Genomic DNA, 15,807 nt, shown 5'->3' with positions numbered 1-15,807 from the left:
TGACCTATGTAGAGAATCATAATTCTGTAATTGCACCTTAGCATATTCTCTTTCCTACCATGCAGTGATCTTTTTCCTTTTCTCAAAATGTAAAATTTCAACAGAGGATGTTATATGACTGATAGAGGATTTTTTTTTTCCATTAAACAGCAGCTTTTTCAACTTTATTTAGATAAAAAAAAAAGAAAGAACCCATTTAACAGAAACGAAATCTTGTGAAAGGGCAACCCAGTGCACGAGAGTCTCCGACCAATGCGTGACAGAGCCTTATCTCTGCATATACAGAAGCGGTGTTCATCTCTGCATATACACAGAGGCGGTTTCCAAGATTTGGACCCTGGTCACCCAGGTGTTGCAGAATATGAGCAATGAAAATGCCGAAGATTGTCAGAAAAACTCGTAGAAATGGATTTTCTGCCTTTTGTTTTGCTGAAAAAAATTGGTCACTTTAACTTGCTGTGTTTGCAGTGCAATGTTATTTACATTTATGCAAATGCATGGGAATGCAGATTCTAGTTTGAATTTATTTTGGGTTTAAACTTATTCTGCTTTAGGTCTTATTTTACTTCATTTGTACTGCAATCAAACAGAGTAAGGTAAAAATTGAAACAAAAATAGATCAGAATTTATACTCTAATCATTTGCACTTTTATAGTTTTGCATTAGTGCAAATTTATTTGTACTACAACCAAACACAGCATAAGGAATTACAAAAGCAGCTGTAGGAGCACTGTGATTTTGTGAACATTATATTCTATGAATCCAGATCACCGGCCAAAGAAATATATTTCAACACCCTATCAACATGATCTGATATCACACATCTCATGATGGGTCCCATTATATACATGGCGGTATACAATGAACAATGGTGCCTAGTTGGGATTAGAGGAATGATTATTTGCAACTTAAACCTAAAACACAGAGATTCACCAGATTCTTTTCGAATTAGAGCTATATAAAGTGTAAAGCCTTGTATTTTGTATACATTCTCACTATACATATTTGTATTTATATTCTTTTCAAACTGAACGAACAATGCACCTAATACGTTCGTTGACATGCATTCCGGGGGCGAGGTCTTGTAAGCAATCCAAAAGCCGTTGGATCCAGTTGATCAAGTGGTGCTCTCTTGCAAATCGCCTCCTGTACAGCCAAATTTATTTCTATGGACGTGATTTATAAAGGTAGTTTCAATTTCTTCAATGGTTCATTTCTTCCAGCAACTGGCGCTGGGTTTCCCTTGTGAGATGACCCAACTTTCCTATAAATGTGCATGAATTCCATTTGGGACTTCAATTTGCTTCTTCGAGTATCCAAGCAAAGTTCATAATATTGCAAGTTGCAAAGTACCATCGGATCGGTATCATACAAAATGTATCGATTTTTGAATCCATTGAAACACCTTTTAGAGAGGTTGGGGGTCTCTATCTCTTGCCTTTCCTAACCTTCAAATGTCATTACAGAAAAATTAAAAGAAAAACAGTATTATACAATAGGTTGTGTTTGATGTCATTGTTCTTTCTATTTCTATATGAAATGTTTTGGATTGATCAATAACATACAATTATTATTTGAGGCTAATTATGGTTGAAATAGATACCCTTAAAATTGCATGTGAGAAACTGCTTCTAGAAACATTAAATCGGTGTTTCTTGCTCTGGGGGATTGAAATCTAATAGCTGTAATAAGTCTCACATGTGATGTAACAATACGTCTCTCTTTCAAGTAGAAACGGAAACGGTACCAAACACAATCATAATCAAGCATTCCATTGACAGATACATAATCAAGTCAAATGCTTGTTATGTGTTCATCATTAGGGTATTTGGCGTGGAAGAAGCGGAAATAAACATTTCATTTGGAGGTAAACCATCCTGATGCCTACCTATATGCCTTTCTTTTACACTAGATTGGCCATGGAGGCTGCAAGGTGCCAACCAGATGGTTGGTAAGGTCTCCTATTGATCGTAGTGGAGACTTGGAACTGAATCCCACCTACACCTAGGTTGGGGGATGGACTACCTCTGTTGTGTAGCCCTTCAGAAGATATAAAAAAAAAGATTGACCATGGAGGCTTGACCTTCTCTATACACAATCTAATCTATAATGAACTTAGCATCACCCTCTATGCATGACCAGTTGTTTATTGTCGTTAGGGGTGGTTATGAGCCAAGTTTTTCATTAGCCGTTCAGCTCGGCTCGGTTTGAACCAAACTTCAAGCCGAATTTGAGCATAGTATATAGTTTCATTTGTTAATTGATCTATTACATACATACATACATATCTATGTGTGTGTGTGTGTGTGTATATATATATATATATATAATAATTATTTTTTTGTAATTCTTAATTTTTATATGTCAAATAAAAAATAACTTTTATATGTATATTTTTTATTTTTATAAAGCATTTGATTTACCGTCGAGCTCGAATTTCCAAACTTTTGGCTCGAGCCAAATTTGAGCTCAAGTCTCTTGCTCAAATTGAGCTCGAACCTAATAGTCTATCAGTGAGTCAAGTTCGAATAGCCAGATATTTGACTCAACTTTACTCGAATCCACCATTAGTTGTCATTACTGAGCCAAGTTGCCAAATTGATGATGCAAATGATTCTAACCCTCATCTTAATGTTCTTGACATGCTAGCTAAGACGGTTTCTAGCAATGCGTTGCAACCATAGTGGCTTCTTCCTATTGATTGAATGATGCTTCAAAGTTAACCTTGATTCTATTGATATATGAGATTCATTGTCTCATCAGTTATCCGTTAGTTAATCCATAATAGGATCTTGTCTACCTTCCTAATTAATGGAGGTTTTTTTAACCAAGGTCTTATGTTTGCAAGATTCCTCCTCAACATTATAAAATTCTTGGTTTTGGTTAGATATGCTTTAACGATTAAAATATCGATACGTCTGATATTTAAAATTGGGTATTGACATGTACAACATGACCGATGCTTTTTTTTATTTTACTTTTATTTTATAATAATTAAGGGGTTGGAAAAGAAAATTCAAAATTCATTATCATCCATGTCATATCCCAACTATATGAATCCCATGTATGACCCTTGTTTTGTCAATCCATTCTATTTACAATGATATCCACTGTTTAATTATTAGTGCTTAAGTCATTTTTATTACTTTTGTCCACATATATTTTTTATCTACCCTAAGCTCTTTTAGCCCTTTTAATGTGTAATAAATCATTTTTTTAACCAGCATGGTTGGTGGCCTTCTATGCACATGTCTAAACCATCTTAGTCTACTCTCTTTCATTTTATCATCAATTGGACATACTCCTAGGTTCTATGAATAATTTCATTATTAATCCTATCGTTTTTAATTTTTACACTTATCCCTCATTCACATTCTTGCGTCATTCATTGTTTTTTATTGCTCAATATAATTCTTAGCTTTAACTAATTACAAGGTGCTAAGGTTTTTTTCCTAGTTATTTGCATAAATGTTTTCAAACCGTCGTTGACCCGGATGGTCGGACGATTCAGACTGGAAACTGTTCAGGCGACTGGTTCTGTTTTACCCCAAACCCAGTCTTTGGTAAAAAACCATTGAATTAGTCAACAAACCGTTGACCCAAACGGTTTGACTAGACCTGTTCATGGGTCGAGTGGCCCGACGGGCCAGCCCGGCCCAGCCCCGGACGGAACAGGTATATGGGCCCATGAGCTTAACCTCGGGCCTAAAAGACCAGCTCGCAATAAATTCGAGCCGGGCTCGAGATTTGCCAAAATAGCCCAGCCCGACCCGACCTATAATTAAACCTAAAAACCCTAGTCGAATACCCCTCTTTTTTTCACCTCTTTCCCTTATTTTTCCAGTCGAACCCTTCTTCTCCACATCCTTTTTCCCTTCTTTATATATTTTTTTAATGTAAATAAATTTTGAATTTATATTCTTTTTTAATGTAAATAAATTCTAATTTATATTGATTATTGAATAGGGAAAATTTCTAATTTTTTTTATTAGGTCGGGCTTCGGGCTTTTTATCAGGGTCGGGCTCGGGCTCGGGCCTAACATATTTCCATTAATGAAGAGTAAAAGCTCGGCCCAACCCGGCCCATGAACATCTCTAGGTTTGACCATTGAACTGTTCGACCCGAAGAACGGTTTGCATTTTATTAAGTAAGAGGACAAATGAAAAGAGAAATATCTCAAATCTGAGATCTACTGAAGAGAGATAGATAGATAGATAGATAGATAGAGAGAGAGAGAGAGAGAGAGAGAGAGAGAGAGAGGGAGAGAGGGAGATCTCAGATATGAGATCTACTGGATGTGTGAGACAATGAGAGAGATCTGAGAGATCTCGGAGAGTAGGCTAGAGTCTAGATGACAGATTAGAGAGAGAGAGAGAGAGAGAGAGAGGGAGAGAGGGAGATCTCAGATATGAGATCTACTGGATGTGTGAGACAATGAGAGAGATCTGAGAGATCTCGGAGAGTAGGCTAGAGTCTAGATGACAGATCAGAGAGAGAGAGAGAGAGATTTGAGATAGAGAAATCTCATATCTACTTTCATCGCCGCCGTTGTAGTTCGTCATTGCCATCGTTCTTCGGGTCAAACAGTTCAATGGTCAAACCTCTTCCTTCTTCTTCTCTCTCTTCTAAACTCTCTCAGCCATCGGCAACTTCTCACATCTCTCTCATTCTCAACCAGTCCAACCCTTTTTTCTCTTCTATTTATATGCATCTTACCATAATATTCCAATCTAATGGGTAAGATGACATATCACCAATTACAATATTTAAACCGATCGAATCGTTTGACTCGAATGGTCAAATCGCTGACCCAAAAACAGGTGGCCAGGTTCCGTTTCTGGGTTGGTTTTTAAAACCTTGATTTGCATCAAGAGGTTTCCTTATTCATTTTCTCAGTTTTTTGTCCAAACATAACCTTGTATTTTAGTGGGTGTTTGGCATCGATGTCGTTTTTTGAAAAAATGGTGCCATGTAGGTGCCACATCATAGAAATCAGTGCTTCAAACAACGCCCTTTTGTTTAGTACCATTTTTCTAGAAAAAACGTTACTCCATACCATGCCCTAGAAATTGGGAAAGTGTGGTATGGATCAACGCCAAATTCAATGTCTTCTAAGAAAACGATGCGTTGTTGCCAATGGTGCAATGATGTGGCATCATCTTGGATGTTGGATAATATAGACCATGTTGAAAACGTTACTGCCAGCACTAGTACCAATCAAAACCAGTGCTATTTTCTCAGAAAAACAGCTTATGAGGCAACACTGGTTCCAAACAAAGTGTGTGTTTTGTTTCGTGGGCATTTACCAAAACGACGCCATGTCATCGCAAATCAACATTTTCCCATTATATTCATCAGTATGCATTGATATTCACAAAGGTGGATTTTGATTTATGTGCACACCAACCGTTGGGGGAAGATTCATTTTAACGCTCCCCCCAATAGCTAGCATTTATTCACTATTCTGATGATGTGGTGCCTAGTTATCCATAAACGATTTATCAAGTACTTTTCTCGGTTTTGAAGACAAATCAAGTACGAATGTTTATTTAATAAACATAAGCTATACCAAACACATACAAAAAATAAGCATAATTTTTCTTAGAAATGGTACTTATAACTCCACATGCCCAGCACCGATGCCAAACACCTAATTATCGTAGTAGCTTCGGTTTCAACTTTTAATTGTGGTTTGGGCAATCAAAAGTCCAAACCAAAGTTTTCAACCCGTCGTTGACCTGGCCGGTCAAACCATTCAAACTGTCAACCGGCCAAGATTTTGGGTCCAGTTCAGTTAAGACCCGTTAGACGGTCAAAAACCATTGACTTGATCAAGAACCATTTGACCCATTTGGTTCAACCGTTGACCCATTCAACCTAGTCAACGGGTTGCGGGTTGCAATGCATGCAAACTTTCTAAGGCCATAACTTTGCACTCCGATGTCTAATTAGGGTGTTTTTTTTTTATTTGGGTAACTTTTCGAGATCTATGCATCCCAAGGAGCCATAGGCGCCTTGCCCAACTATTTTCACAAAAAACTCATTTTTTTGCTTCAAATTACAATTTTTAATATTTTTATAAATAAAAATAAAAAAAGAGTTAAAAAATATAAATAAAATATAAAAATACATATAACATATATATATATGATCTGAACCGTTCGACCCGGCCGGTGGAACCAATGACCCGCGACCCGGAGGCTCAACGGTTTGGCCTCCGGGTCGGCTTTTAAAACATTGGTCCAAATAACCCTTGATGCTTTTTGGAGCCACGTGATTGGAAGTTACAGCTTTCGCTGCAATTTCATGTTCGTCTAGTTCGAAGTACGTGGCTCTGTTGCGCAGGCTTGCTTCAGAGTTCAGGCCAAAAGGCATTTGCGAGAGAGAGATGGCTTCCTTCCTCGCGGCCGCAGCGGAGAAGGTTGGTCCGGCCGTGCGACGACAAGCTCTTACGCTGACGGAGGCTGCAGCTGCTAGAATACACCATCTGTTGGAGAAACGGCAGCGCCAGTTTCTGAGGCTTGGTGTCAAGGATCGTGGTTGCAACGGTTTATCTTATACCCTCAATTACGCAGGTCCTAACTTCTTTAGTTTCGTTTATATGTGTTAATTTGACAATTGGGTGGTCTAAATTTCGACGAAAATTAGTCTTTATAAGATATGGTTGATGGAAAAAGGACGCATTGCTTGATAGGTAGAAAGCAGAAAAAGAGACACCTAGGATTTTGATTGATTTTTCTTTTAATTCATGGGGTTTCCGATGTATAGATTCATAAAATGGAAAAGGAAAATTTTCATGTTTCATTACTTTACTGACTTTACCATGGGAAAATCCGTGGGGTATGCTTAAAATGAGCTTGATTGTGCTCAACTGTGGTTAGGGAAAACAATTGGGAATCGAGGAACAATTGAGCTATCGTCTCTGCTGTAATTTTTTTTTTTTTTGCTCTTTGTTTGTGTGTATATGGGTGGGTGGGTGTCTACTTGAGTCTCCTTCTAGATAATCGTGCGGCCATTTTGTTTTGCCTTATTCATTCCATTCGTTTCCTGGGTTTCAACTTCTATTACACGTTAAATCCAATACAATATCTATAAGAGGAGCTCATGCGCTATTTGTTAATTTCTAGTTTCTAGTAAGGATGATGAATTGAATATATGATTGGTGGGTCTTTCTAGGAAACAAAGTATTGAGCTTCAATGAGTGTCACTTGTTTGGTTTCTCTTGCTTAACACAGTTACAGAGTTTTGACCAAGGGGCTAGGACCATTGGGAGGATTGGGTGGAGGTGGTGCTTGGTTAAATTGGTGCTCCACCATTTTGAGCTAAATATCTACTTTGTACATTAAAGCTAGTACAATCAATATTAGCTGACGTAGAGACTAAGCCTTGAGATCTTAAGTTTCCTCTTTTTATGGATAATCAATAGGTAGATAGATATAAAATTTGTATCTATCTATTAGAGCTATTACACAGTATATAGACATGTATACATACACCTTCAAATCATAATATACCTACTTGATCTTTCCCTTAGATTAGTTTTTAAAGTATGCATGAATGATGAATTAATGATGTATGACTGACTTATTGGACCATGGGCATAATAAAGTCAGATATGTAGGTGGAATCCATTTTTAGATTGAATCTAAAAACATTTTTCAAGAAGCATAATAGGAATAACTGAACAGTTCTATATAGTTCAAGACGGTTATACAGCTTTGATATGAGATATGCATGATCTTCGTGCTTAGAAACTATTTTTGAACATAGAAAAAACTGAAGTGGAAAAAAATGATTTAATGGCTTACAATTCGACAGTAAACATGGTTCTTAATAGAGCACAACATCAGGATACGATTCTAGTAGCCAACCTCAAATAATTGGGATTAAGGCAGAGATCACTTAAGTATATTGAACAAATCCATTCAATCTAATTGATGCGGTTATTTCAAAAGTAATGTTGAGTTGTCTTCATATTTCTTAAAGAAGCAATAAAGTGTAAAACAGGAAAGACCTAATGCCTGTTGTTGATGTTGCTCCTGCAATCTGCTTAAGAAGGGTCTTCTTCATTGCCTTCACAGAGAAGTATCTTACCCAGATTCTCAGTTAAAGCTCAGTTTTTTCAAGTCTGGGTTTTTTATACTTCTTATTTGGATATCTGCAGTATAGTTGTCTTATCTATTAAGTATGACTGAGAAGATTCATGCCTTAGCTGTGTTTGGTTTGAAGGAAAAAGTAGGGAAAGGAAGGGAAAGGTAGGGAAACCTTTACAACCTTTTCCTTCAAACCAAACATAGCCTAAGGAATTTTCCGAAAGTATCCATAGAACTAGAGCTAAAGGTATGGCCTTAAAAGGGAAAAGAATTAGAGCTAAAGGTATGAATTATGGTCAGATTGGAATTCAAGAGTGGATTGGATGCGTAGGTATGGAGTTATGCAGTCACTTGGCTGGGGGCTGGGGTTCACTCTTCTTGGCTAGTAATAGATCTTACATTACTTGCACAGGGTTCCCTCTCTTTGATGTGGTAGACAAGCTTATGAATCAGGTCGGACCATGACTTGTAGTTGCCCAGGCAGTGAGTAGCCTTAAATATAATTTTTGAGATAACTCTAGTTCTTCAACCGTGTTTCTAAATGAACCTTATGACTGTAGTCCATAGAATTTTGGTGTATCCTAGAAATACTAACATTATGCTCTAGGTTTGCATTGAAATAAACCCACATATTTACATGACTACATAATGTATTGCAGTGAACATTTAGGAGCATTCCTGGCATACAATTCAGACTAATCTAGAAAAAGTGAAGAATTCAATAATTTAGCCAAGAAGCAATTTCATGTAGCTATCACTATGCACAAATTCAATTCAGAATTTTCGAACTGCTCAATTGCAACACAATGACTCATTATTACTTAAAATATTAGCAGTTAAGGTAAAAAAGGGAAAGCACCATCCTTTCTGTCAAGGAACAAAAATGGAATTAGACAGATATGACACCAAATACAGTTTCTGTAGAAATTATATTTAACAAGAACAGAGAATTGTAGACAATCTAATTGCTGCTCCTTCAATCAAATAATTTTTGGAATTGTAGTCTCAATATTTCTTTTAGTCTACATTTTCATGGTTGAAAGGGAAATCTAATACACGGCCTGTGATGGAAATTGTTGTCCCATTGCCTTCAAATATGCAGATGAGAAGGGCAAATTTGATGAGTTGATTGAGGACAAGGGTGTTAAGATACTGATCGATCCAAAGGCACTCATGCATGTAATAGGTACAAATATGGATTTTCTAGATGACAACCTCAGGTAAGCTGCAACTTTCAAATGATTGCCACCTACTTTTACCTTTCTGCTTGTACTTAAATGCGTGCATGCATAGTTTTTTGTTTTTCGTTTTGAATGGTTTAGACATAGATACCAAGGAGGCTATTCAGTGGTTCAAGTAAGCTGTCAATGGTGATGTTTATTAATATTGGAGAACTATAAAGTCTGGACACTCCTTGAACTGACCATGGCACAAAACTCAGACAAATTAAATTATCCAAACCTTGAACTATTGCATGCATATCCAAGGGTGACTATGATTGGATGGTCTGAATTGTTGAATTGTTTCCTAGGAAAATACATTTATGCATTTAATTATGTAATTTCTTTTTGTTCTCTGTTATATGGTGTTTTTTAATTGTTGCTTTCCCAATTTTCCTCTTCCATTTCCTTGATTCATGCAGTGTTTCCAATTTCCAGGTCTGAATTTATATTTATCAATCCAAACTCCAAAGGACAATGTGGTTGTGGGGAGTCCTTTATGACAACAAGCAGTGCTGGAGCTACGGAAACTAGTGGTAGTTAAGAATTGTAGCATTATTGATGAAACTAAAAAACAAGATTCCAAAATAATCAAATCCCTTTGGACAATCTGGATTCTAACAGTAACCTTCCAAACTCCCTTTATAAGCACTGCTGAGGCTTGCCAAGTTAGTCTTTGTAGTTGCTAACATTGGATTTGGAGCCACATTCTTCGTATATACTGTTGCTAACCCCATCTCATAAATAATTATATTTTCCATAATGAGTGTACACTTATAACATTCTTGCTGTATTTTTTACAGAAACAAAGCAGTAGTGTAAATGGGAAGAATGAGGATATTGTTTGTGAGAACTCTTCTAGCTTCTCTGTTTGTTATTGATGTTGCATGGCAATTTCTTTTTGTGTTATCCTTCTACATTATCTTCTTTCATCATGCATGCCTCGTTGATACCATCCTAGATGGAGCAGTTTGAATAGTGCAAATGATGGTGATGATTCTATTTTCTACTTCATTTCTTTCTTCATTTCCGTGACATGTACAGAAATCCAGATTAAGCAGCAATGTTTAGAAAAGATATTTAAGATGGGATCTTCTTGGTTCAGCAGTTCTGAATCCATGGCTTCTTTTTCTTCAGTGATAAGGTGACGTTTCAACATCTTCGGCTGCTTTGGTCAAAATTCTACTTTCAAAAAATCACTTTTAAAAGAATTACTTTGAGCCAAAATGATTCCTTTTTGAAACTAATTTTTTAGCTTTATAGAATCACTTAGAATGAGTTTTATGTGTGTGTTGTGTGTGTGATTCTTATAACCACAAAATTCATCCGAATGTGCCAATATTTGTAGTAGCAAGTTTTCGTGTGTCAATGGTTGATTGGCTCTTTCGTGAGTTGGACGTTATTCTGTCTAACATGCATCCCAACTGCGGCCAAAGAGAAAGGAAAAAGGGAAAAAGAACTTTGGTGTGAAAGGGGACCTTTTGGGCTGGAATCATGAAAAAGGACCGACTAACTAGTTGGCAAGGCCAAAAGAAGGAAGAAATTTAATTTGGATTCTAGACTGTCTCGTCTGTCCGTGACTATTTTAAATCTCTGTTTGGGAGGGCTGAGATGAAGATTCAGCTAAGCTGGCTGCTTCTTCAGATGAGCTATTCAAAGAAGCTGAAGCAGACAGCCCTTCAAATGACTAATTGACAGCCGATTTGGGCTCTCTGAATACTTTACCAAGTTGTCCATGTGGAGCCCACCTTGGAAAGCCTCAGCCAGAAGTTGCTGCACTTCATCCCTCCCAAACATGCACTTAAGCTTTGGTTGAGCTGCTTTGAAGATGCTTCAACAGGGGATGAGGGAGCCATTTATGTTGCTGACTAAAAACTCTCTTGGCAAAATCCTGCCATTACTACCCATGGATTCTAGAACATCAGCAATACATAGGTCTGTAATTGGGTTGGATTTAGATCCGAGTTAGGCATTCAAATAAGATCCAATCTGATTATTGAAAATTTAAATTTGAGTTTGATCTGAATTCCAATTGGATGTGAAAGTATACCGTTTTATTGTCCGCAAAAAGTCAATTATTTTTTAATTTATGTACAAATTTATATAAATACAAAATATTAATGGGTTAGATTCACATTCAACCCAATCATTAAACAAATGTGGATTCTAAGATCCCAATACAATCTGATTATAGAAACGGATCATCCCAATCTGAAATAAGTGGATTAGAAATCAGGTCAGTGGACTTCTCAACTTCATTCCCATCTCTATAGATTATGGATTTAGTGACGACTCACAATTCAACTATGTAGTTAATCTTCCATACATTTTAAAAGAATGGCTGTGCATAATTCATTTTTAGAACCATAGTTTTGAAAATCGGACCGAACTGGATGGTTGGACTGGTTGCCCGTGAGTCGGTTATGGATTGGGTTCTGATTTTAGACCCAAAAACCATCTGACCTGGCACTGGACCAGGAAATTGGATGGTTTGACCCAGGAACCAATGTCCAAAATGGTTCTGTTCCGGTCTGGTTTTTAAAACCATGATTCAAACAATCAAGTTGAATCTGAACAATGGTGTTTTTAGGGTCCGTTTGGCCTATGATTGGAATTGGAAAGGAAGGGAACCTTCCCATGCATTTTCCTTCAAACCAAACATAACCTTAGGAATGGCCATTACAGTCTACCCCTTGGCAACAGAAATCTCATTCCAACTAGCAAAAAAAAAAAAAAGAGACAAACCTAACATACCCTAAATGATGGGGGAATGCCATTCCATTGGAATCCCATTCCGCCCAACCTCTATTCTCGTGAGCCAAATGGACTCTTACGGTATGTTTGGTTTGAAGGAAAAAGTAGGAAAAGGTAAGAAAATCTTTACAAACCTTATATAGGTGTTCATTCCTTTTCCTTACGAACCTTGAATAGGTGTTCTTTCCTTTCCCTAAAAACCAAAGATAGCTTTAATGATTTCCCTGGCCTAACCAACTCGCCCAATAAAAAATTGGGATTCCAATGTTACTGACAAATTTCACATACATACATAATTACATATATAACCCAGCAACTTCTCTCTTTTTGCTCTTTTCACATACATATACTTCCAGCTCCAGCAGATACAAACAATTAAAATATACATCGAATTTGGGTCGGGTCCTTCGGGTTGTGATACATAACCCATTTACCCATTTAATTAAAGTTGGATCACTTTCTAGCCCAAAATCTTTTCTGGGCTGATCATTCGGGTTCAGGTAATGCAATTGGCAGGTGGCATCCGACTCCACACTATGACAAGGTGGGTGCGACACTGCGACTATTTGTAGTAGTGAAGATGTCGGATTCGGGCTGTCAAGGGGTTGGGCAGATCTGAGAGAACCGAACCAACCCCGCCCAATTACATAGGGTCCATATCTGCATTAATGTCCTAGATTATAATTGGGTCGGATCAATTTCGGTAGATCCGAACCAATTAATATGCAAAATCGGTAATATATTACAACTGTGTTTATAATTATGTATATGTATTTTGCTAGTACAGAGACATCCCCTATCAAACCTATATTTCTGATGATATAGTTATAGACTTATAGTATTATGATATTGTGATGCTCAAATGTATACATTTAAAAAACATGTTAAAAGTATAGCTGTCAATTAATTGGGTTTTATTCAGGAGCCCAAATAAAAATTCTGCACACATAGCATCTAGCTCCACATTAGGAATATCTGTAAAATTCATGAAGAGATATTCCCAATTTGCGACTGAATTTCCATGCTTACAAAGTGTATACAGTTTTTGCTTGCAGGGAATCCTGTAGCCTTATTGAAACTGATAAACCTGATCAAATTTGGGTTAGTTTCTAGGTCTCTTATTACAAACCCTAGAGGATCTTGTTCAGAACAGGTTCTAAACATTTATTTATCAAGTCAGACCAGATATTCCCTGACCTTGGTCCAACCTAACTCGTTCACGCCACTATGCTGGATAGAGCTTTAAATGGATCAGAATGAATTGGATATAGGTGAATCTGCATTTAATTAATTTATTATACTTGAATTCAAATTGGATTTTATAAATTGGATTATATAGTATAAAGAAATTAACTAAAAATCCTCAGATTTCCTATATCAAGAAATATAGGAAATATCCCCTATGTTTGTATTACAATTTAATAGAGGGTAAATGACAGATTACTACCCTGTACTTTAGGGGTAGTGACAATTACCACTTTAACTTTCATTTCTCACAAAGACCTCCTAAACTTGTAGATTCCAAAAAATACCCCCTCTCCGCTAAGTTGGGTGATGGAATAAGTTAATTTTCCCAAATACCCCACTCAATAAACTTGTATAAAATGGATATTGTAACATAAAACGAACAAACTTCTATGGAAATCAGGAATTGAAACAAACACAACATGCAATTATTATCAATTAAACTAGTAACAAATGGGAATTAAAAAAAAGTTAAAAATCATTAGAAAATGGGTAGAATGGGAATTTATAAAAGTTTAAAAGTCATGAAAATCTTTTTTGAAGTTAATTGATGGAACACTAATAGAGGGATCTTTGTTGGAATCTGAAAATTCAGGGTGGTATTTGCTACTACCCACAAAGTACAAGGTATTAATCTATAATCTATAATTTACCCTTTAATAAAAGCACAACATTCAAACCAACTTTACTGCCATAGTATAAATTTTAAAAATATACATTGAACCAAATTAGATTATATGAGAATCAGATTGAGCAGGGTGGATCCATATTTGATCAAATTTGGGCTATGGGTGGGGTTAAATTCAAATTCAAATTTAGACAATTAGATGCCGTTTGCAGTCCTAAAGTTGGACAGCCCTCTTACCGTGGAAGGTTGTGTCTAGGGGGTGATCACATATCAACCCAAGTTGGCCTTCCAGGCCTATAATTTTTTTTTACACCCCAAACTTTACTCTAGGTGAATGAATGATCTTCTTAAAATTTATTAACCATTTACAAACAATATAATAAAAAGATAGGGAGAATGAAGATTCATCCCAGGGTCAGAATTAGTAGGCTCAAAGTACATTTGGGGTTGGTGCCATTTCGGAATTGGTGCCAATTAATGGTAGGTATGGGTGCATAAAGTATGAGTTTTTGACTTTTGAATGTTTATAGCTCTGCAGTGGAAATCAGAAATCTGCATCGGACCTGTCCGTACTTCTCCATAAAAGGATATGAGAGAGGATAAAACTTGCCCTGCCCAAAAGCTCAAGGTCACAAAAATCCCTCTCTCACACTCTCAACCCAGCCTCATACAAGCCAAGTAAAAAAAAAAAAAAAAGAGAAAAAGAAAATAGAAATAAACTTAAACACTACCATCTAATCTAGCATTTGACAAAGATCTAATCCTCTCTTGAAGCTTATAAAGATTAAGATAAATCCTTAAAGCTTTTTTATCATCACCTGAGTCAATGCCCCCATTAGCAAAAGAATCCACTGACTTATTAGCCTCCCTGAAAATGTGGAGAGAGGAAACACTCAACTGTGGTTTAAAACGAGTCACATCATATTGATAGTAGATATTCCAGCGGGGAAGAGCCATAATGATTTAGAAAATACATCAAAATTGATTATCATACTCTAACATTAAATCATACTACTTAAGAGCAAGACATAATTAAAGGTGCCAATTGGATTGGATTTGGTCCGATCTGATCAAGTCCAATGTGAATCCATTACAAATGGACCAGGTTCAATCTAATCCAATGAATGTTTTGGATCATTTTGGATCAGTCCAATTTAATGCTTGGACCATTTAATCTGTTCAAATTCGTTTTAATTTATATTGGTTTCAACCCAAATTCAGTTCATTGACACTTATATTCTTATCTTATATTAATGAATCAGATATTGACTTAATCCATCCCAATCCAATATGACTTTATTATGAATGGATCAGCTCCAATCCAATCTAATAAATATTTTGGACTGGATTGATCCAATCCAATGTCTTATTGGTTCGCCCAACCCGTCTAAATCGATTTTGGACTAGACGGGGTCTAATCCAAAACTAGTCAATTGACACCCTTAGAGATAATTGCATATCATATTTTAAAGCATTTACTCGGCTTGCATGGAAATGCATGTGTATAAATAAAGAGTAAAGATAAAAATTAAACAGATTATGTAATCAAATTTAACTTTTATATTACCTGCACCAAAGCCAACAAAAATATAGCTTTATAATAGTATATATGAATATACTATATAATGTAAAATATAAAATATAATTATATAATATTTTACATTATGCAAAGAAATATAATTTTTATTGAAATGCAATGAAGTAAAGTAATATAATGTAAAATATAATATATAAGTATATATTATATGTGCCATATTATACTTGGTCCGGCCACAGATTTTCGGGCCTGATGGGGCCCAAACGCGGGCAGAGCGCCAGAACCTGAACACAGAACCTTAGGCCCCAGTCCGGAAATTTGCGGGCCGG

The 15,807-nt window shown here is 36.4% G+C and overlaps 1 protein-coding gene across 1 annotated transcript; it reads left to right on the top strand.

The window, feature by feature from the left end:
* The first annotated feature begins 6,262 nt into the window (after nt 1-6,262).
* LOC148847416 (iron-sulfur assembly protein IscA-like 1, mitochondrial) lies at nt 6,263-10,167 on the top strand. The gene is made up of 3 exons (XM_088952188.1): nt 6,263-6,576; nt 9,197-9,314; nt 9,753-10,167. The coding sequence occupies exons 1-3, from the start codon at nt 6,390-6,392 to the stop codon at nt 9,856-9,858; spliced, it is 411 nt and encodes a 136-aa protein (XP_088808314.1). The 5' UTR covers nt 6,263-6,389; the 3' UTR covers nt 9,859-10,167.
* The last annotated feature ends 5,640 nt before the right edge of the window (nt 10,168-15,807 follow it).

This window comes from Nelumbo lutea, chromosome 6, assembly GCF_056320005.1.
Source record: "Nelumbo lutea isolate HS-2025 chromosome 6, American lotus-T2T, whole genome shotgun sequence".
Lineage (NCBI taxonomy): Eukaryota > Viridiplantae > Streptophyta > Magnoliopsida > Proteales > Nelumbonaceae > Nelumbo > Nelumbo lutea.
Note: the sequence above shows the minus strand (reverse complement) of the source record. Positions and strands in the feature narration are given on the sequence as shown.